Genomic DNA, 26,276 nt, shown 5'->3' with positions numbered 1-26,276 from the left:
TTTCTGGAATAAAAGAAAACTGCAGAGCCCCTCACTTCTACTAATTTTATGAGAGTAAAATATTAAAACTTCCAAGCGTGTATATACACGTTCATCATCCACATCTATGGAAGATATTTATTAGTCAGTGAGAGAAAGATTTTAGAAATGAATCGTCTTGCGGAATCATTTGATAAAAGACTCAGAAAGGCTCTGGTCGTTTTTGATTCCTGTAATTGTTCCGTTCCTAGGGCATTGTGTCCCAAAAAGCAGTTCCTGGCCCAGTTATGACCTGGTTAAGCCACGTAGTTTTCACCGTCGTGGACCACCCCACACCCTGTGCTTAGTTTTAATATGGTGACTTCCTACCATTGTCACCTATTGAATACGATGGAATATTAATAAAAATGAGCCAGTTCCACAGTGCCTTGGTCCCCGGGAAGAGACTCTTCTGCGTAATTCCTGAATCTGATTCATAATCATTTTACATGGAGCAACTCAAAATGTTCTACAACTTTGGTGAATTCTGCTAGCTCATTTCACCTACATGCTTTATTAATCACATGAAGATAAGCGTAGAAAAATACACTGTTTTATAAAATCAAAGGAAGACGGTGTTTTGTCACAGTTCAGCTCTATCTCTTAATTGATGAGATCTTTGTAAAAATCTTTAGACTAATTTTGACTGTAGCATAATCTAAATATATTTCATCGGGGTCAAAATAATTCAGTCAGTAAGAGAAAGCATTTTAAAATAATTTTTATTTTAGAATAGACAGATCTACAGAAAAGTTGAGAAGGTAGTATAGAGTTCCCATGCATCCCAGGCTCACTTTCCCATTATTAACATCTTCTGTTACTAGGGCACATTTGTCACAGTGAATGAACCAATACTGATGCATTGTCATTAACTAAAGTCCATAGTTTGTTCCTGTTTCCTTAGTTCTTACCAATCCCATCCTGGATTCCCTGTTACAAGGCGTCATCATATCCACTGAGGGTCCTCTGGACTAGGACAGTTTCTCAGACTTGAGACTCATTCCTAAATGCAGAATCTTAGCTTTTCCTCTCTGTTCTCATTAGCTACATATATTTAGGTAGTTTTATTTGTAGAGGGAGAGTTGATTGGAGACAAAGATGGGGAGAGGTAATTAATCCCCTTCTCATTATGAAATCAGTCGGATAAATTAGCTAATGCCTTTTGGGAAAGTCTTCAAAAACCAGGAAACAATGGTAGATTTAAGAGTACACTGGATGAATAATTTCCAGTGCCAGAGGGGAGATCACCTGGCACGTCCATTACCGTGGGGAGGATAAGGGTGTTTATTCGCTTATGCAGGGACTATTTTCCTGGCCGGCGCTCACATGCCATTTTTCTGCCTTACAAGATAAAAAGAAACAGTTTGTGACCATTTTCTATTTAAACAGAAGTTTTAGGTATTAGATAAACACATGTACTAAGAGCACGTACACCCCCCCGTGAATTTATTTAAGTGCCAAGGCAATTCTGAGTCATCCCAACCAATATCATTCCTTTTACTTAATAGAGGGGTTATCATTCCCCAGCGATGCTGAACAATGTTATTTTCCCAAGTAGGAGCTGTTACAGAAATGGCACTGGTTAAGAGCTTTGCTTCGTTCTCTTTCTCTTCACACTCGTGTCATTCGTTTGTAATATTTTAGTTGTTCAAAATGATAAAAAAAACCTCTGCCTTCCTGTATGAATCTTACTTTTCAATTAAGAAGGAGTATTGGCATGTCGAGTATTCAGGACGTATAATTTTCTAGTAAGGAGGTACAGTGAGTATCAAAAATCAAACGGGTTCTCCTTTTAACTTGTAATCTTGCTTTTAATCTTAAAACGGAGCCAAGTAAATTTGTCTGTTTGCTGAGTTAGGGTCCATTTCTGTAGATAGTTCGGATGGATAAGCAGTACTGCATAAACAATTATAATAATCTGAAAAACATTTGGACAGGCCCTTAATTTCGCTCTAGGGGAAATTTATTCTTGACAATTACCTTATTTTAAGCATGTGGAATCACGGCTTTTAGGGTGTGCTATTTGAAGTGGGAAAGCAGCTCTGGGTTGTCATGGAAATTTTGTGATGAGTGAATACATCCGATGGGCGGGGAAATGGGTGTGAGCCGTTCTCTGTATCCCTTCATCCCTTCTGTGAGTCACTGACCGTTGAACAAACCTGGTTTGGGTACCACACTTGGCTCTGGGCGTCCACTGAGGAGACACTCAGTTTGTGCTTTGGGTGACACATTCTGAGAGGGAGCCGTGTCCGTGCCAATAGAAGGGAATAAGACTTAGATTAACTAGTGATGTTAAAACTGAAGCGGTGTGGACAGGGGAGGGCGTGGGGCAACACTGTGCTCTCGGTGGGCGCTTTCCACACTGGCTGATTTGGGATCTGGGGGCAGGACCTGCATGAGGGGTCGGGGCACAGCTCAGCTGAGCACACACACGGGGCATAAAAGACTCAGATTGGTGGCGCAGCGGTTGAAAGTCTGCCTGCCGATGCAGGGGACACGGGTTCGTGCCCCGGTCTGGGAAGATCCCACATGCCCCGTGAGCCATGGCCGCTGAGCCAGCGCGTCCGGAGCCTGTGCTCCGCAACGGGAGAGGCCACGACAGTGAGAGGCCCGCGTACCGCAAAAAAAAAAAAAAAAGGAAAAAATTGAAAAAAAAAAACAAACCTCAGATTCCATCCTGGAAAGAGGATCACCTCCGTCGCCTTTGGAGTCGTGTTTACACATATGCTGTAGGTCTACATTTTACATCAGTTGATAGAATAGGAGTGTGTGGGAAAATATCTGAATCCATCGAAGGGAGAAACCCAGAGGGTCTGTGGGTGATCTTTTTCTCAGACTTACCCCTTTCTTCTCCCTGAAACATTCCAGTTCATACAAAATCTAATTTAGAATGAACTGGGTTTTTAAAAAAAGCAAAGCCAGTAGTTTTTCTAATGAAATCAACAAAGAAAAGGGAACAAAGGGTATGTTTAATATGATAATGGCATAACTATTTTTTGATTTTCACAGCGATTTAAATACAATTTATATACACTTCAAAGGCATTCTTATTTTGATGATAGTTTCTTACTTTCTTTAAGTAAACTTCTCTAAGAGTTAAAATCAGTATCATAGCCTTAACCATAGATTACTTGATCTCTTACTCAGATTTCTGATCACAGATACTGTCCATAAATGATGGACATCTAATTTCTGAGGTGGAACAGTTTTGAAAATGACTAGATCCTGAAAGATTTACCTGTTGGCTCTGACAGTTGCCATGTAAGGCCTAGGTGCTTGTTGGAACTCCATACACGATTCAGTGGTGCAGTGACGCAGTGTCACCAGCAGATTTGCTCTTCCACGTAAGGCCTAGGTGCTTGTTGGAACTCTGTCCACGATTCAGTGGTGCAGTGACGCAGTGTCACCAGCAGATTTGCTCTTCTAGCTATTAGTTTTCAACAACTGGATCAAACCTGGGCAAAGAGCTTGGCAGGCACTGAAGTAATTCAAGGAAGGTGGCTCTGAGCAGTGGCGGGTATAAACTTAAAACACATGCACACAAGAGGTCTTGGAGACTGGATTTAGTAGCAAGTTGTTTGGATTGTAAAAGCAGGTGTGGTAGGGTATCCAAGCTGGCAAAACTAGGAAATGGGCAACGGCTATCGTTGGTGTGATTCCAGCTCCTCTGAGAGCTGATTTCCTTCTTTCAGTGATATTTTCTAATTGTTGCTGACATTCTCTCTTGATATTTCCCTCATATATATTCCATTCTTATCAATTCTTGTTAAAGTATTAACCAAATCTATGTATCAGACCAGACTTTCTGTGTTACAATTTCTCAGAGAATTGCAGATCATTTATATATCTCAGTCTGGACTCCCAGGAGACGTGCATAATTGGTCCCTAGAAATTTCTCCTTATACTCTATTCCTAAAATATTATCATTGGATTGATTAAAAAACAATTTTTGATGGTATGGTGATGTTCCGATTGTCTGATGATGTTCTGGTGGTACGACAATGCTGTGATGGTTAGTGGGCGTGTGTTGGTTGGAGTTGCTGCATTAGCTGGTGATGCTGTGATGGCTGGTGATGCTGAGATGCTGCTGCTGTGATGGCTGGTGATGCTGTGATGGCTGGTGATGCTGAGATGGTATAATGATGAATGCATGAGCGGTGATGCTGTGAGTTACCAGGTTACAAATGACTGGGTAGTGACTATATGTAACATTCAGGGTTGTGAGGGTAATAATGAATGGCTCAAAAATGACTTCTTGTTAAAAACATCTAATCAATTTCATGGAACACAGATCTTTGCCATAAAGAAGATGGCTCTCCAGGTGAAAATAGAAGTTAGGAAGATAGAGGCATAACATAGTATACTGCTGCCTTGGATGAATCTTTTCCAAAGGGCTCGTTTTTCTCTTCCTTAGGTTTCTGCGGATTTTAATCATGATGATACCATTTTGTCACAGCCCACCTGTATATCAAAAAGTATTTGCTTTGAATAAATACTACTTAAAAATTATAGCATTACTTTTTTACAGAAATGGGTATCTAATGCAAATGTTTATTTTCAGTGCAGTAATTGGCAATTAAAATACATTTGGGTATGCACTCGGATTTATTGCATTATGTTCTCCTATTAGATAAACCCGTATGTTTTCAAATGACTGAAAGAGAGAGATCCTTAATACACATCCCAGATTTTATAATATATTTGTATTGAATAAAAGGTCTTCTAACAATGCAATTAAAAACTGTTCATTTCTTTTTTTGTTTTCATTGCAAAACTAGTTTTAGTATCAAAAAACAAAACATGGTAACAAATTCAACAAATTAAATGACCATCAGTAAGGAAAGAGTTAAATAAATTTTGATATATCCAAGCTGTGACATACTCTGCATCCAATAAAAACAATGGAATTAATCTATATGTCCTGACTAGAAAAGATGTTCTTAGCATGTGCATATGTTAAGCAATTGCAAGTTGAGATCAAATATAGTCATATAATAATGGTTGTAAAACTGTTCATTTCTTAGGAAATTTAAATTACATGGTTTGTACCATACCTTACCAGGTAATTTTGTTTTAATTTTTGTAAGCTTTGGGGCTTAATGTATCCCAACTCTGGAAGTGTCTTAAATTCAGAAAGGATCAGGCCCTAAATATTGGGGGTGAGATATTTTTTCCTACTGTACCTGTATTCCATCAGGAACTGTGTACATGTCGGATAAGAGCCAGATAAAGAGTGACACGCAGTTTCTGAATTTCAGTCTCTCCTTGGTATAAACCTTGTGCCCCAGAACTTGCACTGCAGGCAACCCTGATCATTGTCATTAAAACAGAAAAGCGAACAAACCCCTCAAATAGCAAATAGAGTGGTGTGTACCTTATCCTTGGTGTCTCCCTTCCAGCTCCCGGGAGGCCAGATTTGGGGGAGAGCGTGGCCAGATTTCCCTGGACCCCAGCCCTGGCAGTGGCTCCTGGCAGCAGCCCAAGTTCTCGCACGCGGCCCCTCCTTCCCATGGTCCCCAGCTCCTCTCCTTCCACCTCACTACCTCCTTGTCCTTGGCGTTCCCTTCGGAGTTCCAGACTCAAGCTGTCAAGTCTAATCATGACACCTGCCCACTGTGTCTACGCAGGGAAAGACAGTACCACCGGGGAACACCGTCTCCACTGGCCACCGCGACACGTCCTCGGGTTTGCGTGTGATACGGTGGAAAATGCGAGCCACGGCACTCCCTTCCTGTTAAGCTACGTTCCCTTTGTGCACGTGCAGCTTTCTCTCTGCGCCTCTACGAAGAGATAACAAAGTTAATACAGCCATTAGCTAAAATAGGATAGCGTTTTGCTCATTATAGATGCCTAAGGGAGCTTGATGCATTCAGTGCTTAAATATAAAGGACACTCACTGAACAAAAGGATTCATGTATCTGGGATGAGCCACTTTGGTCAAAATTAGGAACTGAGAGGACAAGACAGATCTGCTAATGACCAACAAATAAATGTGAGAGGACACGGTGGTATCATAATCAGTATAAAACACGATATGCTCCCACATTCAATGTTAGCTACAGAAATGTAGTGAACGTGGCTCCGGAGGGACACGAGTTCAAAATGAAATAGAACAAAGCATCTCCGGGAGGTTTACTGCATGTAATTTTGAGTATGGCTCGGGGTCCTGTGGGCTTAGGGATGCTGTGTTCACTCAGCTCCCACAGGGAGACTCGAGGTCCACACTTTGCAGATGGAAGGGGCGACTGGAGCTTCACGCTGGTAATTCCTCCTCCCACGTGAATACCCTTTAGGTGCCACTTCAGACAATCTGCCTGAGCCTAAAAGACAGATGGACTTCATGGTCAATGGTTTTTTGTTTTTTTTTTCGGTATTTCTGTAATTTAATATCACTAATTAAAAATTGAGAGGGGGAAAAACTTGGCTGTTTCTTTCACTTAAACCTTTTGAAATTATCGTCACACTGTTGCAAAACTTACCTAAGGTAGAATTTGATGATCCCCTGGGGCAGTTCAACGGACTAGTAAACTAGCCTTGATGACCTGTAGGTAAAATCGTGCTGGGTTGCCTTGTAATCTTTCCGACATACAAGCACCAAGCAGGCTGCAGACCAGACACTCCTGCCGTACAGCAGTTTGCTCTTTAAACAAATTGCACATAGAAAACAAACTTATGGTTACCGAAGGGGAAGGAGGGGAGGGATAAATTGGGAGTATGGGATTAACAGATGCACAGGACCATGTGTAAAATAAACCACAAGGGTTTACTGTATAGCCTAGAGAACTATACTCAGCATCTTGTAATAGCCTATACTGGGAAAGAATCAAAAAAAGAATTAGATAAATACATACACATGTATAACTGAATCACTTTGCTGTACACCTGAAACTAATACAATACTGTAAGTCAACTATACTTCAATTAAAAAAAATAAATTGCAGAGCACAGTGACTCTGCAGGGGCATTTATTCACATGCCCCTCTGAAAACGGGCACTCAATCCTTGGAGGGCATATTTTATTTAATCTCAAAATAATGTACTGAATGTCAGTTTTAGGTCTGCTCTAGAATTCCCGACACTCTACTGAGCCGCAGCTTAAAGAGAATCGAAGGCTAAGGCTGGCTCCTCCACCGGCTCAGGTCTGCGCACCTGTAGGTTCTTGGTGGTCTTGGTCACAGATGAAGGTGGCCTCCAGGGTCCCTTTTGGTTCCAACACCACGGGTCCAGGCTCTGTGAGATCAGCCTGAAGTCGAGTGTGAGTGTGTCTCATCATGTCAGCCCACAAACGGGCATCGCCGGCCTGTGCAAACCTGCCCCTCAGAGCTTGGAAGACACCCTCACTTAAGAGGACCGCTTGCAGGAGGCATAACTATTGCTCTACAGCAGGAGTTGGCAGCTTTGTTCTGCAAATGGCCAGAACAGTAAATATTTTAGTTTTAAGGGTCATAAGGTCTCTGTCAAAATGACTCAATTCTGCCGCCATAGTAGTTTGAAAGCAGCCCTGGATGGTATGCAGATGAATAAGCTAGATTCTGTCCCCAAAGAACTTTAAAGCCTTACAAAGATGCAAAATTTCGGTTTGTTAACCTTAGAGGCAAAGGTGGTGTGACGTGGATATTGTGGTTACTTGTAACGGTCAAAAGCACAGTCTCTGGGACCAGCGTGCCACTTACGTGCTCCATGACCTTTGGAAGGTGACATAATATTTTTGTGCTTTAGTTTGGTCAGCTGTAAAGTGAGCCTGTTAATAGCATCTACATCACAGGACTATTGTGATCATTAGGTGAGTAAATACGTAAGTCATGTAGAACGTGACTGGCCCAAACTAAGTGTTATAAGAGGATAGCCTCCTTGAAAAAGTCAACTCATCGTATTGTGAAATAAGAGTGAGCTTTAACAGCATTTTAAAACATGGGATTTAACTCTTACATAAATATTAGATCAGGATGAACAGTGAGGGGACTATTACCGTAGTAAAGATTATGAGGTCATTAGATGGGATATAAAGAAGCAAGATTCTAAAACTATAAAGGAGATAATGTCCGGTCTTGCTGACCCATTGATTTTGAGAATTGAGGTTCAGAAAGCATTCAGAATTATTCCTCGCCATCCACATCTGGGGGACTTGTGTGGGGGAATAACCAACTTTAATAAAGAATATAAGTGAAATTTCAGTGCTGAGGGAATATTTTGAGCCAATAAGCACTCCTCAAATTTACCCCCATGTTGGGTTTGATGCCTAATCTACAGCGTATAACTGTAACATTGCGTTTCCACTTTTCTGTTTACGCAGTTGTCCACTTACTGCCTTTCTCTTATAGTAAAATGTGTCTTCCTTGGGAAAAAAAATAATAAATGGAGTCATGCTGAGTTCTTGGTAGAGGGCCAGCAGAAATGTGGTGGCCAGGGCTGTATGGCCAGGGTTGGAGGGTCCTTCTGGCACAGTGCTCCTCAGAACAGCTGTGCTTCACTTTAGTTAACTGCATGAATGAATGCAAGTTATATCCCCAATATCACTTCAGAGTAGGGGCTCTGGACCTGCAGAGGCTGGGATTCAGGAGTGGGCTTCTGGGGAAGATGTGCACAACTGCAGTTCCTAGAAAAGTCAGTAAAGAGTGTGTGTGTGTGTGTGTGTGTGTGTGTGAGTGAAAGGGAGAGAGAGAGAGAAAGAAACAGAGGCATGGAGATCCTTCTTGACAGGTTCTGCCTACAAATCCAACTTCCAAAACGTTCTAGTTCCAAAGACAGTTAGAGAACTGAAACTCAGTACTGTGGCATTTACTCAGAATGTGTCCCCAAAAGACAAAGAGATTTTTTGAAAATACGAAAGAGCAGTTAGGTAAAGTGGTAGACAGACTTTGAAGGTCCAGGATAAATCAAAATCCAGTTAAGAACAGAAGGACACCAAGACCAGAGGAAGTGGACCAAAAACAACGTTTATAGAGACAGTGGCTAAAAGCTGAGAATTTTTCAGAGTGAAGAAAGGTATGGAGTCTCTAGATTGATTGTCCATTTTATTTTATTTATTTTTATATTTTTTTTGCGGTATGTGGGCCTCTCACTGTTGTGGCCTCTCCCGTTGCGGAGCACAGGCTCCGGACGCGCAGGCTCAGCGGCCATGGCTCACGGGCCCAGCCGCTCCGCGGCACGTGGGATCTTCCCGGACCGGGGCACGAACCCGTGTCCCCTGCATCGGCAGGCGGACCCTCAACCACTGCGCCACCAGGGAAGCCCTATTATCCATTTTAAATCCCATGAAAGATTTTAAAAAATCCACACCTAGATAGAGGGGGAAGATATTAAACTGATAATGAGGAAAACGAATTCCCCAATCAAGAATGGCAGTTATTTGAATAGACTTCTCAACATCAACAATACGGAGCAGAGGGCCGCAGAGGAACAGCTTTCAAATCACTGAGAGACAAATAATATCAACTTCAGTTCTATACCCAGCTGAATTATCATTCAACAGGGAGCACAGAATAGAGAACTATAAAGACAGGTGAGACTTTACAAACCACATATGCTTACTAAAAGTACTGTAAAAGGTATATTTGCAGGAAGCAAATAAACATAGACAAAAAGAATTGAATGTGTGTGCCATGACAGAGACAATAGTGAACAGAGAAAAAGAATTCAAAACGTATTACCAAAGTTCATTCATTGTCAATCACGAAGATACTAACTCTGCGTGTAACAATAAGGAATATGAGCAGGAAAGGTTAAACATGCTAAAGTCTTGTAGTTTAGGGAGAAAGTTAGAGGCGCCGAATACTGTCACATGTTGTTAGAAAACCACATATTTAATATGTATATTCAAGCTTTTCTCTGAGAGGCTTAAAAATCATAATCTGAACAGAGTGAGCAGGGGAAATTCAGGATCGGTCAGGATAGGAACAAATAACACTAAGAATTACAAAGTAGGCATAACTTTAATGAACAGAGAGAGATTTTATTTTAATTAATTTATTTTTGGCTGTGTTGGGTCTTCGTTGCTGCGCGCGGGCTTTCTCTAGTTATGGCAAGCAGGAGCCCTTGCGGTGCGCGGGCTTCTCATTGCGGTGGCTTCTCTTGTTGTGGAGCACGGGCTCTAGGCATGCAGGCCTCAGTAGTTGTGGCTCATGGGCTCAGTAGTTGTGGCTCGCAGGCTATAGAGCACAGCCTCAGTAGTTGTGGCACACGGACTTAGTTGCTCCGCGGCATGTGGGATCCTCCCGGACCAGGGATTAAACCCGTGTCCCCTGCATTGGCAGGCAGATTCTTAACCGCTGCACCCCCAGGGAAGCCCCTGAGAGATATTTTAAAACAAGAAAATGCCACATACAGCATCGTACCAAACTTTTGAAAATACAGATGAAGTAGACTATTATCTAGAAAAATATACCTTACCAAAACTGTCTCAAATAAACTTGTTTTTTAAGAAACTTAAACCAATAACTTTTAAAAGAAATACATTTGTATGCTGGTCCCTCCTGATCCCTCCTTCAAATAACAAGACGAGACATTTTTTAATAGATGACTTCTAACAAAACTTCAAGACAAACTGTTCCAAGAACATAGCAAAATAAAATTATGCATCTTATTTTAAGGTGCATTCAATTATGCACCTATTATTTTAGGCCAATAATCTGCATCTAGCTAGACAAGGAAAATAAAATAAAAACCCAGAGCAAGGTTACTCATGATCACATTTTCAAAAATCTCACCAAAAAAAAAAAAAAAATAGCGAATGTAGCAGCATTTAAAGAAAATAGAGCATGCGGAGGTGGAATTTGTCACAGGACGCAGTATTATTCTCTATCATTGCTCTTACTCATACTAGTAAGGTAAAGGAAAGAGACAACATTGTGTTTGGCACAACAAATGCAGAAGAAGCTGTCAGAAATTCAGTGCACAGTCATGACAATAGCTCTCAGCAAACTAGAGAGGAGGGTTGTTTTAACTCTAAAAACATATCTGTTAAAAGTAGCATTTCATGGTAAAACTTTAGATGTATTTTTTTAACGTCTTTATTGGAGTATAATTGCTTTACAATGGTGTGTTAGTTTCTGCTTTATAACAGAGTAAATCAGTTATACATATATCCCCATATTTAGATGTATTCTTATTCAAGTTAGGGATTATCCCTACTAGTTAATATTTCTCTGGAGGTTTTAACCAAAGCTGAAATATTTGAATTGGAAAGGGAGATTCAAAATATTTGGTATTTGAAAGTAGTGGAGAGTTTTTATAAGAACAATAAAAGTAATACAGTAGAATAAGATATACTTCTCATTGTCAACAAAAACTATATGGTATAGTTTAAACAATTTAACAAAAATTGTTTAAGACCTCTGTAGAAAAAACTATGAAAAGTTATGGGACATAGGAACCCAGAATAAATGGAGATATATTTCATTTTGCTAAATGGGAAAAGTAAATATTTTAAAGATGTCAGTTGTACTCAATTTAATATACAGATTCAGTGAAATTCCAGTCAGATTACTAAAGGGCAGTTTTAAATGAGACTTGACCACTGAGCCTTAGTTCATATGAAAAATTGAGGAATATCCAAGATAATTATAAATAAGACAAAAGGAAGGAAGAGGAGGAGGGGCGAGGCACTTTTACAAAAGGCAAAAGACAGAGTTTCATCAGATGGAGCTGGAGCCACCGGACATCCATAGGACAAAAAAAAAGAAAAAAAAAATAGTGACCTAAACTTCACAGCTTAAACAAAACTTAAGTCAAAATCTGTCATTCTATTTAAGGCTTTTAGAGAAAAACAGGAGAAAATCTGGGGACGTATGGTTGGGCAAAGAGTTCTTAGACTTGCCATGAAAAGCACAGCCCATAAAAAGAGAAATTGATCAATTGGACTTCATCAAAATTAAGAAGTTGTGCTTTGCAAAACACTCATTAAGAGGATAAAAAGACAAGCTATACACTGATAGAAAAATTTTGCAAGCTAAATATTTGATAAATGACAAGTGTCTATAATGTATAAAGAAATCTCAGAACAGAACAGTATAAAAACAAACAATCCAATTAGAAAATAGTTAAAAGATATTAACAGGCATTTCAATGAAAAGGATTTACAGATAAATACAAATAAATACACGAGACGATGTCCAACAATATTAGCTATTAGGGAAATGCAAATTACAGCCATGAAGAGCTATTTCTACTCACCTATCGATATGGCTAGAATAAAATAGTGACATCTCCAAATGCTGATGAGGGTGCAGAGAAACTGGGTCCCTCAGGCACTGCTGGTGGGAATCTGGAAACTAGTTGGTTGTTTCTTAAAAAGCTGAGCGCGTAACTACCGTATCTACTAGCATTTGCTCTCCGGGGCGTTTATCCCAGAGCAATGAAGACTTACGTTCACACAAAGACCTATACACGAATATTTATCGCAGTTTTATGCATAAGAGCCCAAACCTGGAAAGAACCCAGATGTCCTTCAGTGGATGTGGGGCGTCCATACTCAGCATCAAATAGGAGGAAACCACTGACGCCTGCAATGACCTGGTTAAATCTCCAGAGAATTATATTGAGGGGAAAAAAAGCAATCACGAAAATTTTCATATAATATATATGTACTATATAGCATATAGCATATCGTATATACGTACTTTAATGTACTAAATTGCACATATGCTATATAGTACATATATATTACATATATAACATATACGTATTATATATGCAATATGTAACATTCTGTATATGTTTATATTATATATAATGTTTCCATATGATTTCATTTATATGATGCTCTTGAAATGACAAAATTATAGAGAAAGTACAACATATTAGTGGCTGCCAGAGGATAAAATGGGGTGGTCCTTGGCGTGATAGAATGTTGTGTATGTGGACTGCATCACATCCTGGTTGTAATATTGTACTGTAGTTTTGCCAGACGTTACCATTGGGGGAAACCGGGTACAAGGTATTCAATACCTGGGATCGCTTACAACTGCATGTGAATCTGCAGTTATCTCAAAACAAAAATTTTAATTAAAAAAAAAAGTCTAGTCCTTAAGGGACTTGGAGCATAAAGCTTCTGGAGCAGTCAGTCTGGAGCCATCGAGGTGTAGGGTGGCTTTCTCTGCCCGGAGGGGTTAAATATTTTCCTTAGAATTATTAGAACACCCACTAGCTGCTGAGGTGTTGCTGAAGAGGAGAGGGTGAACGTTGTACAGCTCGCTGGTGGGTTGGCACAAACATCTAGTTTCTAGGAAATCTGAAAGTTCAGAGGGTGAGGGACATCAGCCAGCATCAGCGCAGGGCCCCGGGTCCAGGAACCAGAGCACCGGGTGACGATTGCTGCTGGAGATGCTGGCGCTGCCTTGGAGAGCTCCTGGAAGCTGCAGAGGGTGTATTGAAACCCGTCAATGCTTCTGTGGCTCCTTGCACCAGCATGGGGTCAGAGGTGCCTGAGAAACAGCCCGGAGACCTGCAGGGTCCTTGAAGGAGGAGGCCCAGCTGGGACCTGGGAGGTTTTGCTGCTGGGAACCAGCCGTCCCTGCAGAGACGAACATGACTGGATGGCCTAGCCGCCCATGCCAGCACTGCCTGGCCCTCAGGTGATGGGCTTCCCTGGAAGTGATGGGAAGGAACTTCCTGCCCCTGGTGGGACTGGGGCATGCCGGGACATAGAAATTAAGTTCCATTATTAAAAAATTATTTTCCTATATGGGTGTTTAATGCACATTTAGTGCCTTCTATAGATGAACAGGAAAAAAACCATCTTCACCATGGCCCGAGCCTGAATGTGGCTGAATTTGGAGGCACGTAGAATGCTTTCCATTTCCTGGGTCAAAGCGAGGCGGTGTGTTTTGTCCTGGCTGTCGCTGTTTTTCTACGGCTCTTACTTTGGTTCCAGATCTCTCACAGACACACAGGTCCTCACGAGCCCAAAGAGGCTGCTCTGCACCACAGCTCAGAACACAGGGCAGAGGGGCCTCTTCACCACCCAGTAATCTACCATAAATTCTCTGACCTGGGACACCCTTGAGAAGAAACTGCTTTGGAGGAAAACTCTAGAAGGATAGGAATTCTCCCAGCGTGAGGGGCACCACTGCTAAATCGGCCCAGGTGCTAAGGGGACACGGAAACCTTATCTTTGCTCTGCCTGAACCTCAGCATATCCAGGAGACTGAGAAGCTAACAGGCCCGAGGGGGCTCAGCAGACCCTGAGGGGCACTGTTTCCTGATCTCATCCAGCCCCTGTGGCCTGGTTCGCAGCTGTGAACCCACATCTTAACTTGTGTTTGTTTTCATCGTACTATAAGGCGAGGTTGGTGAGGATTCTCCACCACTGGAGGCCTGGGCCTCCCCAAACAAGCAGTTAAGGACAGGACTGGTTTTTGTCTGGCTTCCATTATTTCTCACACCTTCTTGATGGTTTTTTAAGGGTAAAACATATCTGACAGCTTTGTGGGAAAAAGCATGGCCGTCTGAGACCAAGACTTCTCAAAATCTAATGCACCTGCGACCTCTCCCAAGGGGAGACACCCACCCTCCCTCCAGCACGAGTCCCCCTTCACCAGTGTGGAGCCTCTGGCGATGGATTTCTGAAGACTCTTCCTGATTTTCTCACAAGACCTTGCTGTTCAGCTTAATATCCTGCTTGAATTCTTGTGTCAACTGCTAACAGAGAAATACATTTTAGTGTCATGGACCAGTGAACTCATTGCTAAATTCTGATTGAGGGAAAAGAAGATTTTGTGTTTTAGTTTGAGTTTTCTGCAGAGCTTTCTCTTATTTGCAAATAGAGTGACTTTTTGAAAAGTAAACTCCTAAACTAGAGATAAAGCTTAATGTAAGGTTAACTAAGACAAACAACCAGCAGAATGGGTCCATTTAAAGTGACTTTAAGAGAAATCAGAGAGATTTTCTTTTTAATGCAGTGAGCTTTAAGAAATAATTTATAATTGGTATTGCAAGGGTTTTCTACTTCTGAAATGCAACCTGCTCCATTAATCCTGCGTACGTCTATATTTTATTGACTGTACCTCATCACTTCCAAGATGTGCAGTCATGGGATGGCGCTGCCGTCAGCTCCTTTGGTCTTCCTTGGAGGAGGAGTAATTATGAAACATGGAAACCGCCTCTGCTGGATGGGATTCTTCTGAAGAAAGAGGTGAAGAAGCAGCAGCTGTAGCGATTGAAGTAGTAACTTAATGAGACGGTGTCTAACAACTGGTTTAGAAGTGAACATTGTTGAGAGGAGAAGTACCTCCAATCCCGATAGGAATCCCCCAATTAGTAACTTAAACCGAGGGGCGCAGTTAATTACTGTATATTAGTAGAACAATGAGGTAATTCATCTTTAAATTCTGAACTTGCTTGCCTGCAATATTAGGGAAGAATGTGCCTTATCCCTTCCTTGTGTGTTTTTATAGGAACAAGTTATGACTGATCTTGAACAGAAAATCCACCTCCATCAGAAAACCAAGATTCCTTCTCTTGCTGAACATATCGGATTTCTGACAACTAATCCCTTCTTCAAGAGAGAAAATATTTTCATAATACAACCTGCAAGAAGTATTCAAGATGTATAAACTTGTTCATATAAACCAGAACAAAGTTATCTTTCATCAATGGTTGTGGTAGCACTATTACACATTTAAAATATATGTATCGTGCTTAGACCATATTTACCTGTCTAATTATATAGGTTGTAAACAACTTTTTTTTATCCCAAATAATTTTTTTCTTTCTTTCTTTCTTTCTTTTTTTAAATTTTTATTGGAGTATAGTTGATTTACAATGTTGAGTTACTTTCAGGTGTACAGCAAAGTGAATCAGTTATACATATACATATATCCACTCTTTTTTTTTTAGATTCTTTTCCCATATGGCCATATAGGCCATTACAGAGTATTCAGTAGAGTTCCCTGCGCTATAGAGGGAACTTATTAGTTATCTATTTTATATATAGTAGTTGTAGTGTGTATATGTCAATCCCAATCTCCCAATCTATCCCTTCTCCCCTTATCCCCCGTAAACAATTTTTAAAATAGTAGTTTCCATGATTCAAGTTGTACACTTCATTTTATTCAAAGAGGGCAGAAGAATAAATTAATCTGAGGAATGAAAGACCCCTGGATTATCCAGTAATCCAGAGAAGCTGAGAAATTTGGACATGTCATTTCGGACTGAAAATGAATCTTTAATCCAAATGAAGAGTGTTTCATTTCTAGGGAAATAAAAACGAAAACAGGGCACAGGTAAATCGGCTTATTTATTTTGTCCAGATCTCATGATTGCCCTGGGACAGCTCAGTTTAATTATCACGTCATTTGTTTATTTGTTGCTCGGGTCGCGTAAACCTTCATTCACGAGGCACTCCCTGAACCCTCTGGGGCTCGGTGATGTGTGACGCACAGGACAGTAGCAGACTGAGAGCGGGCAGGTCGGACAGAACAGACTGTTGAGTGCGTCTCTAGGGGCAGCACAGGGAGGACTTTGGAAACAGGAAAGACCAGGGCTCACCAGTTCAGAAGGCTGGGGAGGGAGGGCTCAGAGGAAATGGTGCTTGAGGACAGATGGGGGGGATTGCTTACCATTTGAAGCTGAAGCATTTATCGAGTTTCGTGTGAAAGATGCGTCTTGGCGTAAATCTGAAGACCTTTATGTGAACAGAGTAGCTTGACGACTGACCAGCCCAAAGCCCTTGACGGGGGGCTGGGCCGCGTGCTGTTAGGGCTGTGCCCTCCACACCCAGCACCTGCTCAGACCTGGCTGCACACACGGCGCCTGCTGCCGAAGTGATTCAGACATGAACCAAAGCAATGCCCGTCTCGGTGCTTCTGCAAAACATACCTGTTTAGGTAACACATACTTTCAGTTACCAATAACATGTCTAACAATTGAATATGAGACGTTGATAAATAACCGTGATGGTGGCTATTCATGCGTGAAAAAACAGATGCTTTGAAAAATCGTAGTTTTGAATTTTGCTTTGCATTTTGTTTGTGATTTACTAGATTTGTTTCAACTAAACATGTCTGCAGGCTCTTTTATATCTCTTCAAATGCAAGTTAGATTTTGACATATCCAGTTTTATCACTAATTTTAGGCGAATATATATGTACGTACTTTCTAGAATTGCCTGGACGCCATTTTTAAGCCTAAAGTCCTCTTACGCCTTTATGTAATCCTTTTCATGAATGTGTTCTTTATTTGTATCGTAATTGTTATCCTAACTCTTACCTTGCTAAGTAGAAAGCAATTCAGAATTTCTCCTATCCTGTGCAAACAGCTCAGTAGTTCCTCTTTTCATGTTTTCTTTTTCTATTTCCCTCTCCCTCCAGTATTACCATCTGCTTGTTTTCTCCCTGTTCCCAGTGGTACCCGCAGGGAAGTTTCCATCCACATTCTCTGCTGATGTATGCGCGGCTGTGTTTATTTCCGGTGCTGTTGTCTTTCCCCATGTGTTAGGGACTTGGTCGGTTACACCGACTCCGGGTTCAGGTTTCCTGCTCACAGCGTTTACTCACAGCTACTTCAAACTTTTCTTAAGATGAGAGCTTAAATTACCAAATACAGAGTCTTTCCCGCTACAGATTGAAGAGTGGAAGAGAAGAGAGTGTAAAGGGAGAGAGAGCTACTGTGTTAAAAAATGTCCAACTACTTTTTTTTAAATTAGTTTTTATTGGAATGTAGTTGATTTACAGTGTTGTGTTAGTTTCTGCTGTGCAGCAAAGTGAATCAGTTACACGTGTACATAATGTCCACTCTTTTTACAATTCTGTTGCCATATAGGTCGTTACAGAGTATTGAGGACAGTTCCCTGTGCTAAGCAGTAGGTTCTTATTAGTTATCTGTTTTACGTGTAGTAGTGTGTATATGTCAATCCCAATCTCCCAATTTATCCCTCCCCCCGCTTTCCCCCTCAGTGGATGGACCTAGAGATCGTCATACTGAGTGAAATAAGTTAGACAGAGAAAGACAAATATCATATGATACCGCTTATATGTGGAATCTACAAAAATGGTGCAAGTGAACCTATTTACAAAACAGAGATAGAGTCACAGACGTAGAAAACCGACTACTTTTAAAACCCGGTAGCAGGACAGCCTCGTGCAGACTTGGCGTCCCCCTGGCAGTGGCTCCTCCGGGCATTTTCCTAGCCTTGTGGCCTGGTTAACAATTGCACTGGCTTCTCTTGGAGCCCCTCGTGGACACTGAGGCTTACGTGGATCTGTACATTGCGAGTCTGGACCTTTCCTTGTAAGTCACAGAGTTTGCCTAAGTGGCCGGGAGGACCTGGTCCTCTAGAGTCGATGTTTGATTGCAGCGAAGGTCTGGCCCGGGAGCTTCAGCAGGTGGATGACTCATCCTGCCCTGACCATTGATGAAATCTGATCATGGGAGAAGACCTTTCTTCTCAAACCCAGCTGTTAGTCGGCCTCCATCCTGAAGCGTAAGGATGGATCACCCTGGCAACTGCATCCTCCCTGGTGTAACTGCAGACGTTATTCTAATTCATGGGCACCTAATCCTCTTCAGATTCAACAGACATAACTGTTTCCATAGGTGTCACCGACACTTGGAGATACGGTCAGTGAGGCTTGGTTGGCCACTTCTGGAGCTTCCAGCCAGGACTTTGTTGCAGACATTGGCTATGGATGAAAAGGGTTTCCTTATCACTCAGGTGACCCCAAGTTTTATAAGGAAAATAATTTACTGAAGCACAGAAGCCAATAAAAATTATTTTTACTTTAGGAATTTTATCACGTCTTTATGAGAAGGAAACACTGCAGGTATGATCCCCACTTTACTGATCAAGGAAACCGAGGCCTATGCTTTAAGGAGATGACTCAGCTTGGTACAAAGAACAGCAACACAATTTGGGGCAATGGAGAGAGAGCTACAGGTCTGATGTTTTATTTTGCTTGAACTAGAGATGTCAGACCACACAGTAAATCTCAGTTCCAGGTGCCAAATTAATAGAAGTGGATGCATGGCACTGAATTTGCAAAATGAGAACAGGAAATCGACACAGAAAGCGAAAGATCACATAACTTATAAACCCAATAAGGAGATGCGAGATGCAAGAGAGAAATCACCAGGACGGTCCAGGGGGCGGTGATGAACATGCATGGCCACCCGCTGACGCGGACGCTTTGCATTAGGTGTTGCTGGCCTTGCGGCAGGTTAGAAACATGGCTGGGAGTGGGGAGCGGAGGGGAGGCTACAGCAGTGTTTTTAAAAATGAAGGAAAATGGCCCCAAATGTGAAATACTGGAATTAGTAGCTTTCATCTTAGAGGATTTCTTTTCAGCCACAGCTCTCAAAAAGTCAAAGGACAGAGGAGAGAGGCAGCGAGAGAGCTTTCTCTGTTTTTGTCTCCGTGCCGTATCTTTTTTATATACATTTTGAGGGCAAAATGTCGCACCCCAGATGCAGCAAGGGCCAGGTATTACGGATACAGTAGCGTTTACACATACCCCACCTATTACGCAATTGAAGCTTCTCCTGACACAAGTTACTTACAAAATGGGATCAAATCTTAGGATATTCAAGCAGATTTTCAAGTCTTGCTGTGCTCAACAAACACCAGTTTCAAAGTCTGCCATCGTCCTGGGGCAGATTCAGGACCCAGAGCAACGACCAGGAGGCGGCCCCTGCCCGCACGGGTCCACCGCCTAGTGTGAGTGGGTGGCACCTGGCTAAAGGCACAGCCCTGCACGGAATCCCAGCCTGACTCTGCCAGGAACTGATGGAGTCAGGAAGACCTCCAGAGACGGCCGCAGCTGGCCCGGTCCCCGTGGCGCTGGCTCCTGCCCTCGGGGTGCCGGGGGACCCTGGCGCCCAGTCTCTGGCCATCTTCCCTTTTTGGCCATCCACCCCTCTGCCCCTGAAGCTTGAGTGCTCCCAGGAACCATCATTTTCAATTCTATTGACAAGTGGAACTCGCGTCTCAGCCCTGCCGTCACCCGTGGTCTGCAGACTCAGTCCCGCCAGCTCACATTCCCTTCCAGGTGCGCGCAGGTAACAACTGAGCACGTGCCAAACTGGCTCTCTTGTGTTTTACTCCCAAACTTGTTTCTCACTCTGTCTTCCCAAGTTCACACCGTTCACGCTGTGAAAACGCACTTGACTCTTGGAGCTTCGAGTGTCTTAAACAGGCTGCTTCTGACCGCGCCCATCTCGCCGTCAGGACCGCCCTAGTTCCACTGCCTCTCTGCCTTTTGTGTACCAACACCTCAGCAGCCTCTTAAAGGCCTCCCCGCCCCTTAGATTCAGTTCTCTACCTGCTGATCTGAAGGACATTTTTGTCAAATGCAAATCAAGTCCCTCCACCTTGTGGCACACAGCCTCCGAAGGCTGCGCACACCGCAGGCCTGCGTCCCCATGCTTTCCTGTGGCCCACAAGGCAGAGGTGCACACCCCCCGGCCTTGTGTCCTATACTTGAGGGTTTGCAAAGCTCCGAAGATCTGTGTCCTCGTGTGCTCCTTCTAGCAACTCTGAATTGTGGGTGTTATTGTTATTTCACTATAGAAAACTGAAAGAAATACTCAGAACGTTGAGTGATTTTCCCCCAATCCCAAAGCTGGTGAAATTTGGATATGATCTTTACAAAAAAACCTGATTGGTTAAACGTCTAGCCAGAGCTCTTTCTGTTGGGTGTGACGCACACAGGGTACGGTGACGACAAAGGCTGTACGAACTCCTGACCTCAGAAAAGCGTGACGGGAAAAATACTGATTTAAACCTTGATAGGAAGATGGCTTCGCACACCTGGAGACCAGGGTTCATTTCATACCCGCAGGGCACTGAGAGCTGGCCTTGCCCGCGTTCACCCCCGATATTGTGATCTCGTGGAAAGGGCTTACGTACGCTCTGTCTTCCCCAGGAATCAGCTGCGACACCCACACTGGCATGGGCTTTGGGAAGAGACAGGAAACTGCTGGCTGCGGGAATTTTTCATTGTTTCCAAACATCCTGCTGTCTCTGTGCGTACCTGTCAATAACTTCTCTTCCACCCTGGTGTCATCGTCCGTACCAGGATCCGATCCACCTCCCTGGAGGAATTTACCGAAGCAGCTGCCAGCCTGGACCTGCAGCGGGTTGGCCCAGAGTCTCCCACGTCCGTAAATTTCTAGAAAACAAGCAAGGAGAGGGCAAACGAATGCTATGCTTTAGTCCACGGCGGGTTTGCTTTTCGGCTCTGACGTGAGCTCAGCTCCTCGCATGGGGGCCTCCGTCCCTGAGCATCCTCTTCCCACCCGTGCACCGGCCGGGCCCCCAGGAGTATGCGGGGCGTGGCGCAGCCCCGCCTGTTGCCTCTGCCTGTGGCCAGGGCTCCAGGCTCTGTTCTCCCACACCCTCAGCTCTAATGAGGGAAACTTCCGAGGCTGAGAGTCCATCTGCATTGTCTATACATTTTGGGAGGTGCTTCCCCAGGGACCAGCTGGGGGCAGCCAGCGGAGGCCGCGTGCCTGCATGGAGGTGACATGCGCAGCGTCCTGAGGGGCCTCGCAGCTCCACGGTCCCCGACTGCTCAGCTCACGTGTCTTATTCGCTGGAAATCCTTACCCCGGAGTGAAACAAGTAGCAACTGGATGAAAACCACTATTTCATGGAACCCACCTCCCCTTTGGGATGTGACCTTATAAACGAAATGAGAAAAGTTTATTTTGATTTTGCTAAGAAAGAAGCCAATTTCTTTTAGTTTGCCCAAATTTCCAGGGATATGACACAGTATATGCTAATATGGGCACTTAATCCTTGTCTACAAAATGCCAAACACCTGGATGAGAGGAGAAATTCAGTCAAAAACAGCTATTTCCAAATAGCTGGATGTTTGAGCTAAAGTAAGTCAAATAGCCAACTTTTTTTTTTACTATCAACATGTTTTTCAGACTTAAATTACATGCTTTGTACTTACTTGTGAGCTCTGACCATCAAAGCCTTTTTGAAAAATCTGAAAAATGAAGATGTGGCTCTGAAACCCAGCAGGAGCAGCTCTGCATGAGGTGAGGCTCCCGGTCGGCTCCCGGGCTGGGAGGACAGAGTAGCCAGGGAGGTGTGAGCGGCTTGGTCACCAGCTTCACAAGCTTCCAACGGGTGCCGGATTACCCCTCCCGGTTCACTGGAACTCAGAAAGTGGCCTGAATTTATCTCATTTAATCAGCGAGGAAAAAGCGTCTACAAAGACAGCCAAGTGGATGCCCAGAGGCTCAGGGGAATGAAAGGCTTTGTTGTCCCAGAGATGGCGTTATCCTCTGTCACATGTACTAATTAATATGCAGGGAAAAGGCAGCACTCCAGTTGTCAAGAGGGGTTGTTATAAACAAGCCAGCCGCTGTGCCGAGTGAGTTACAGTGGACAGAAGTGCATGGTGCACGGTCCGTGACTAACATTCATGGCATGGTGTCTCATTACATCATAAAATTTTATTGTATGGTTATTAATAGTTATACAAACTAAAACAGACATTTGACCTGACTTGTACACAGATTTGAAAAAGTAAAGAAACAAATCAGTTATTCTGATAGCGTTTGATCAAGAAGCACAGATTTTATCGCCATCACATTGAAAGCTGATGTTTTGTTTTTGCTCAGCTGCGAATTTTATTCTTTGTCTGTTTTAGGAAATGGATCAAAGCATCCATGAGAGCCAGTTGCTGGTGCACTTTTTAAATCTGATATGTTAACTGTTCCCGTTCGTGTAATTGGCTGGTGGGGCAAGAAGAATAATGTGATAAAACTTTTTTCTCATTTTGTTCCTTTGTTGTTTTACTCCTATCTGTACACTGTGAGCAACTTTATAGTGATAGGTAACATACTTTTGTAAAAAAATATATATATATATTTTAAATTGTAGCTAAGCATCTCTAAGAAATATTATTTATATATGCTATGTACTGAAATGAGCGACCTGAATATTTCGTCTTTGGGATTTTACGGGCATCCTTGACGTCCTGGCGCTTTCTCCCGTGGCGGGCTGGCTTTGGGGGCCAAGGCTGGTCATTCCCCGGCACGAGGGGGGTGGAGCGTGGGGCTGGCCCGCTGGGAGCCGCAGCCGTGGACCTTGGGCCAAAGAGGGAGACAGCTGAGCCCCTAGTGGCCTTCGGGTGCCCGCTTCCGTCCAGAAAGGAAGATCTATCCTGGCACCCATTCCGGCTTGACCTCGGGCAGCCGCCGCAGCCGCCCCAGCCTCCGAAGCGCTGCCAGGCCCCGGGAACCCTCGGGGGAGCCCACACTGAGCCTGCGCCCCTCTTCACACGCACCGTCGGCTCTTATTTTCAAAGTGCATCCCGCTTCTGAGATGCACGGGCCCTAGCCTCCAGCGCGGCAGGTGCGCCGCTGGACCGGTCAGGGTCAGGGTCAGGGTCAGGGTGGAGGGCTCCCGGGGCTGGCTGGCCCTGCCCTGGTGGAGAAGGTCGCTGATGCGAGTTCCTGGGCGTGCGGGAAGCCTCTCTCCTCCGGCGTGGGAAGACGTGCGGAGGTCCCCCCGACGGAAGCGGATCCCCGCGCCGTGTGCTGAGCCTCACTTCCCAGTGTTAAGGGACATCGTCCATTGCTGACGGTCTTCTTTCCCTTCACCAAGTCTTTAAGTTTCGGGAGAATGCTAGGAACCCACACTTGAGGTGGGACTCGCCCATTACATGCTACAGATTAGGAATTTTATCAATTTCGCAAAAAGTGCCCTCAGGAAAATGAGGCATTAAAAAAAAATCTAAAGGTGAAGTCAAGTTCACAAAAACATGCGTGTGGAAAATGTACGGCTGGGCCTATTGTGTAAGACAAAATGCATTTCAACATGAAATTCCCGGAGGGGGCGTGGTGTCAGAAACTTGGTGCCTCGTGTGCACCTCCGGGGACCAATCAGAGCAGAGGTGAATTGTCAGGGAGAAAAAGACAAGTTAACTGTAATGGTAGAAAACGTCAGCTCGAGGAAGAAGGCAAACTGAAGGACCTTCCGTTTTGAAAGACTCCCTTTGTCCCCTGGAAGGCCAACAGTGTGGCTCCTTGGGAAAAGGAAACCCCCCAGAGAACCAAATATTCTATTAGCTGAACCTCCAGCAAGGCACTCTCCTTCTCTGAGTGCGTATGGTGGGAGAAGGCAAACCATCTTTCCTTGCAAGGGCCTTCTGGAATTGCCTTTGCGTTTATGAATCTGGGCTCGGGCTGGGGCGGAGGTGACTAGAGCAGTTGTTGTTCTCAGCTTTTCTGCATGGAGCTCTCCTGGAATAAAGCTGTGTGCACGCCGATGAAAGCAACTGCAAAGGCATTCAGTGCAGGCAGTTTCAAACACAGGCTGCGTGGCTTTGCAACAGCCCGGCCCATCCCATCCTCATGTGCCAACCTTTCGGTCACCCCGTTGCTGGCGGAACAGGAGTGCGGATGAGAACATCACTGCGTGTGGGGCGTCCGAAGACCACCTTCTCTGCTGGCTGGGGCCAAAGCGGCAATAACTGTAGTCACTCTTTTACTGCCTAAGGGTTCTATGTAAGCAAACGCAAGCCATGGGTCTTGAAAGGGGAATTGTTTTCTCAGCCCCTTCCCCAGAACCGCCCTGGACCACTTATTATTACGCTTTTCCGCCCAGATTTCACAGGTTTGGGTAGTTGGGTCCTTGCTGTTCACCAGTTGGCACGAGGGAAGCGCCCTTTTTGCCTTGTAGCGTGGTCTCTCCGATGACAGTTTTGGTAGCAAGGTAGAAAATGAACATGTAGTAACAAATAATAAAAGCACATCTCTCGAGTTCATTTGCAGCCTAAGGATGAGCTTATGAAAGGTTAAACTGCCAAGTTCATGGCAATGCATGTGATGCCTGGACCCCGTCCAATGTACCTGGAGAAGCTGTCAGCCTAATTAAGCCAGATGTGCCTTCAACGTAAACGGACCTCCCAAGAGGAATAAGAACAGATTCCAGGTTCTAGCAAAGGACAAAACGGGGGGGTGGGAGGTAAGGATGTAGGAGAGGCAGGGCTACAGCCAAAGAACATTCCTCGTGTGATGTCATTCTTACCTGGCAGGGTCCCAGCTTGTAAGTGTCACCTTGATTGAACTCAGTTGAAACAGTCCTACAGGAGGCTGAGAAAAGCGACTTATTTTAAGTGAAGTCTGAGTTCATTTTCACATTTAATCAAATGAAGATATTTGCTAAACTCTTTCATTTTTTGACACGTGCTCGCATACGTGCACACGCGTGCACACACACACAACCTCAGCCTGCCTTTAGATCCTCAGTTATTTTAAAAAAATGACATTTAAGCTGTGCCAACTTTGACAGCCCTTCCAGTAAGTGTGCAAAGCAGAAGCCGAGGAAGGCCATCAACAGGCCGCCAGCTCTCCCAGGTTCTGCGACTCCCAGAGCAGGAGGCACATCAGGCAGGCTTTCTGCAGCCCTATTACTGTTTAAAGCAAACATTCTGCAAACCATGAAATGTAAGGTACACATAGTGGGTGTTACGTAAAAAGAAAAAAACGCTCTCGCTTCCAGGCGGTTTTTTCCATTCATGCTGTAAAGTGTCGTATCTCCAAAACAGAAGTGTTTGAGCAGCCGACCTTTAAGCTCAGCCAGGAAAACGCTGCTCAGAAAATTCTCCTTCGTGTCGCTGCCTTTAGTGACTACGTCGATGAAACCAGCTCTCAGTTGCTACGTCTCGAAGAAAACGATGAGAAACATGCTGCCTTTAGTGACTATCGCTGACACCAGCTCTCAGCTGCTACGTCTCGAAGAAAACGATGAGAGACACCCAGAGCCTTTTGGGCACTCGATGGCTGCGTCCTAATTCATTTACAGAAAAACGTCATTGCCTTTTCTTCAGCGCCGTGAAGTACAATTTATTTAGCAAACACATACGCAGCATTTACTCCGTACCAGGCACAGCCTTAAACACTTTATAAATGATAACTTGTTTAACGCTTATAGCAATCCTATGTTTTAGGTACCCTTATTTGTACCATTTTACAGGTAAAGAAACAGAGGCACAGAAAGGTTAAGTGACTTACCAAGGCCACACAGCTACACTCTGAGTATATAGAAATATGGGTGGTCGAGGAGGGTTTTCTCTTGTGAGAAGAACTAGAAGAAAGGATGTGATGAGAATCCTACTGGAATAGAATAAACTCAACCACAAATGGCAAACTTGCATCTCCGTGGGTGGACTGGACGGTGTCCTCAAGCTGATTTGGAGACAATCAGTGAGATTAATGGGAAACAGTTATGTGGCGAAACAGGAGGATCAAAATTCGAGGCTCAATCTTAAATCATGCTCCGATGAAGTGGGCATTATTTAATGTAT

The 26,276-nt window shown here is 43.7% G+C and overlaps 1 protein-coding gene and 1 long non-coding RNA gene across 15 annotated transcripts in view; one reads left to right on the top strand and one right to left on the bottom strand.

Moving 5' to 3' along the window:
* The window catches only part of LOC115866801 (uncharacterized), a 290,768-nt gene that overhangs the window by 121,132 nt on the left and 143,360 nt on the right, over positions 1-26,276 (top strand). For 2 of the 14 annotated variants that reach the window (XM_060288183.1, XM_060288181.1), the window contains one exon: positions 15,411-15,664. The exons of the other annotated variants lie outside the window; for them this stretch is intronic. In XM_060288183.1, the coding sequence (XP_060144166.1) occupies positions 15,411-15,427 (17 nt within the window). In that variant the 3' untranslated portion in view covers positions 15,428-15,664. Of the gene's footprint in view, positions 1-15,410; positions 15,665-26,276 lie in introns of those variants that run through there. 14 annotated transcript variants of the gene reach the window in all.
* Positions 14,272-16,702, bottom strand: LOC132593865 (uncharacterized). Its single transcript, XR_009559847.2, has 3 exons — positions 16,575-16,702; positions 15,021-15,136; positions 14,272-14,655 (listed from the first exon to the last, which is right to left on the bottom strand). It is a non-coding gene; the product is annotated as an uncharacterized lncRNA (long non-coding RNA).

Source organism: Globicephala melas, chromosome 18, assembly GCF_963455315.2.
Source record: "Globicephala melas chromosome 18, mGloMel1.2, whole genome shotgun sequence".
NCBI lineage: Eukaryota > Metazoa > Chordata > Mammalia > Artiodactyla > Delphinidae > Globicephala > Globicephala melas.
The sequence above is the reverse complement of the archived record's forward strand: the minus strand, read 5'-3'. Positions and strand labels throughout refer to the sequence as shown.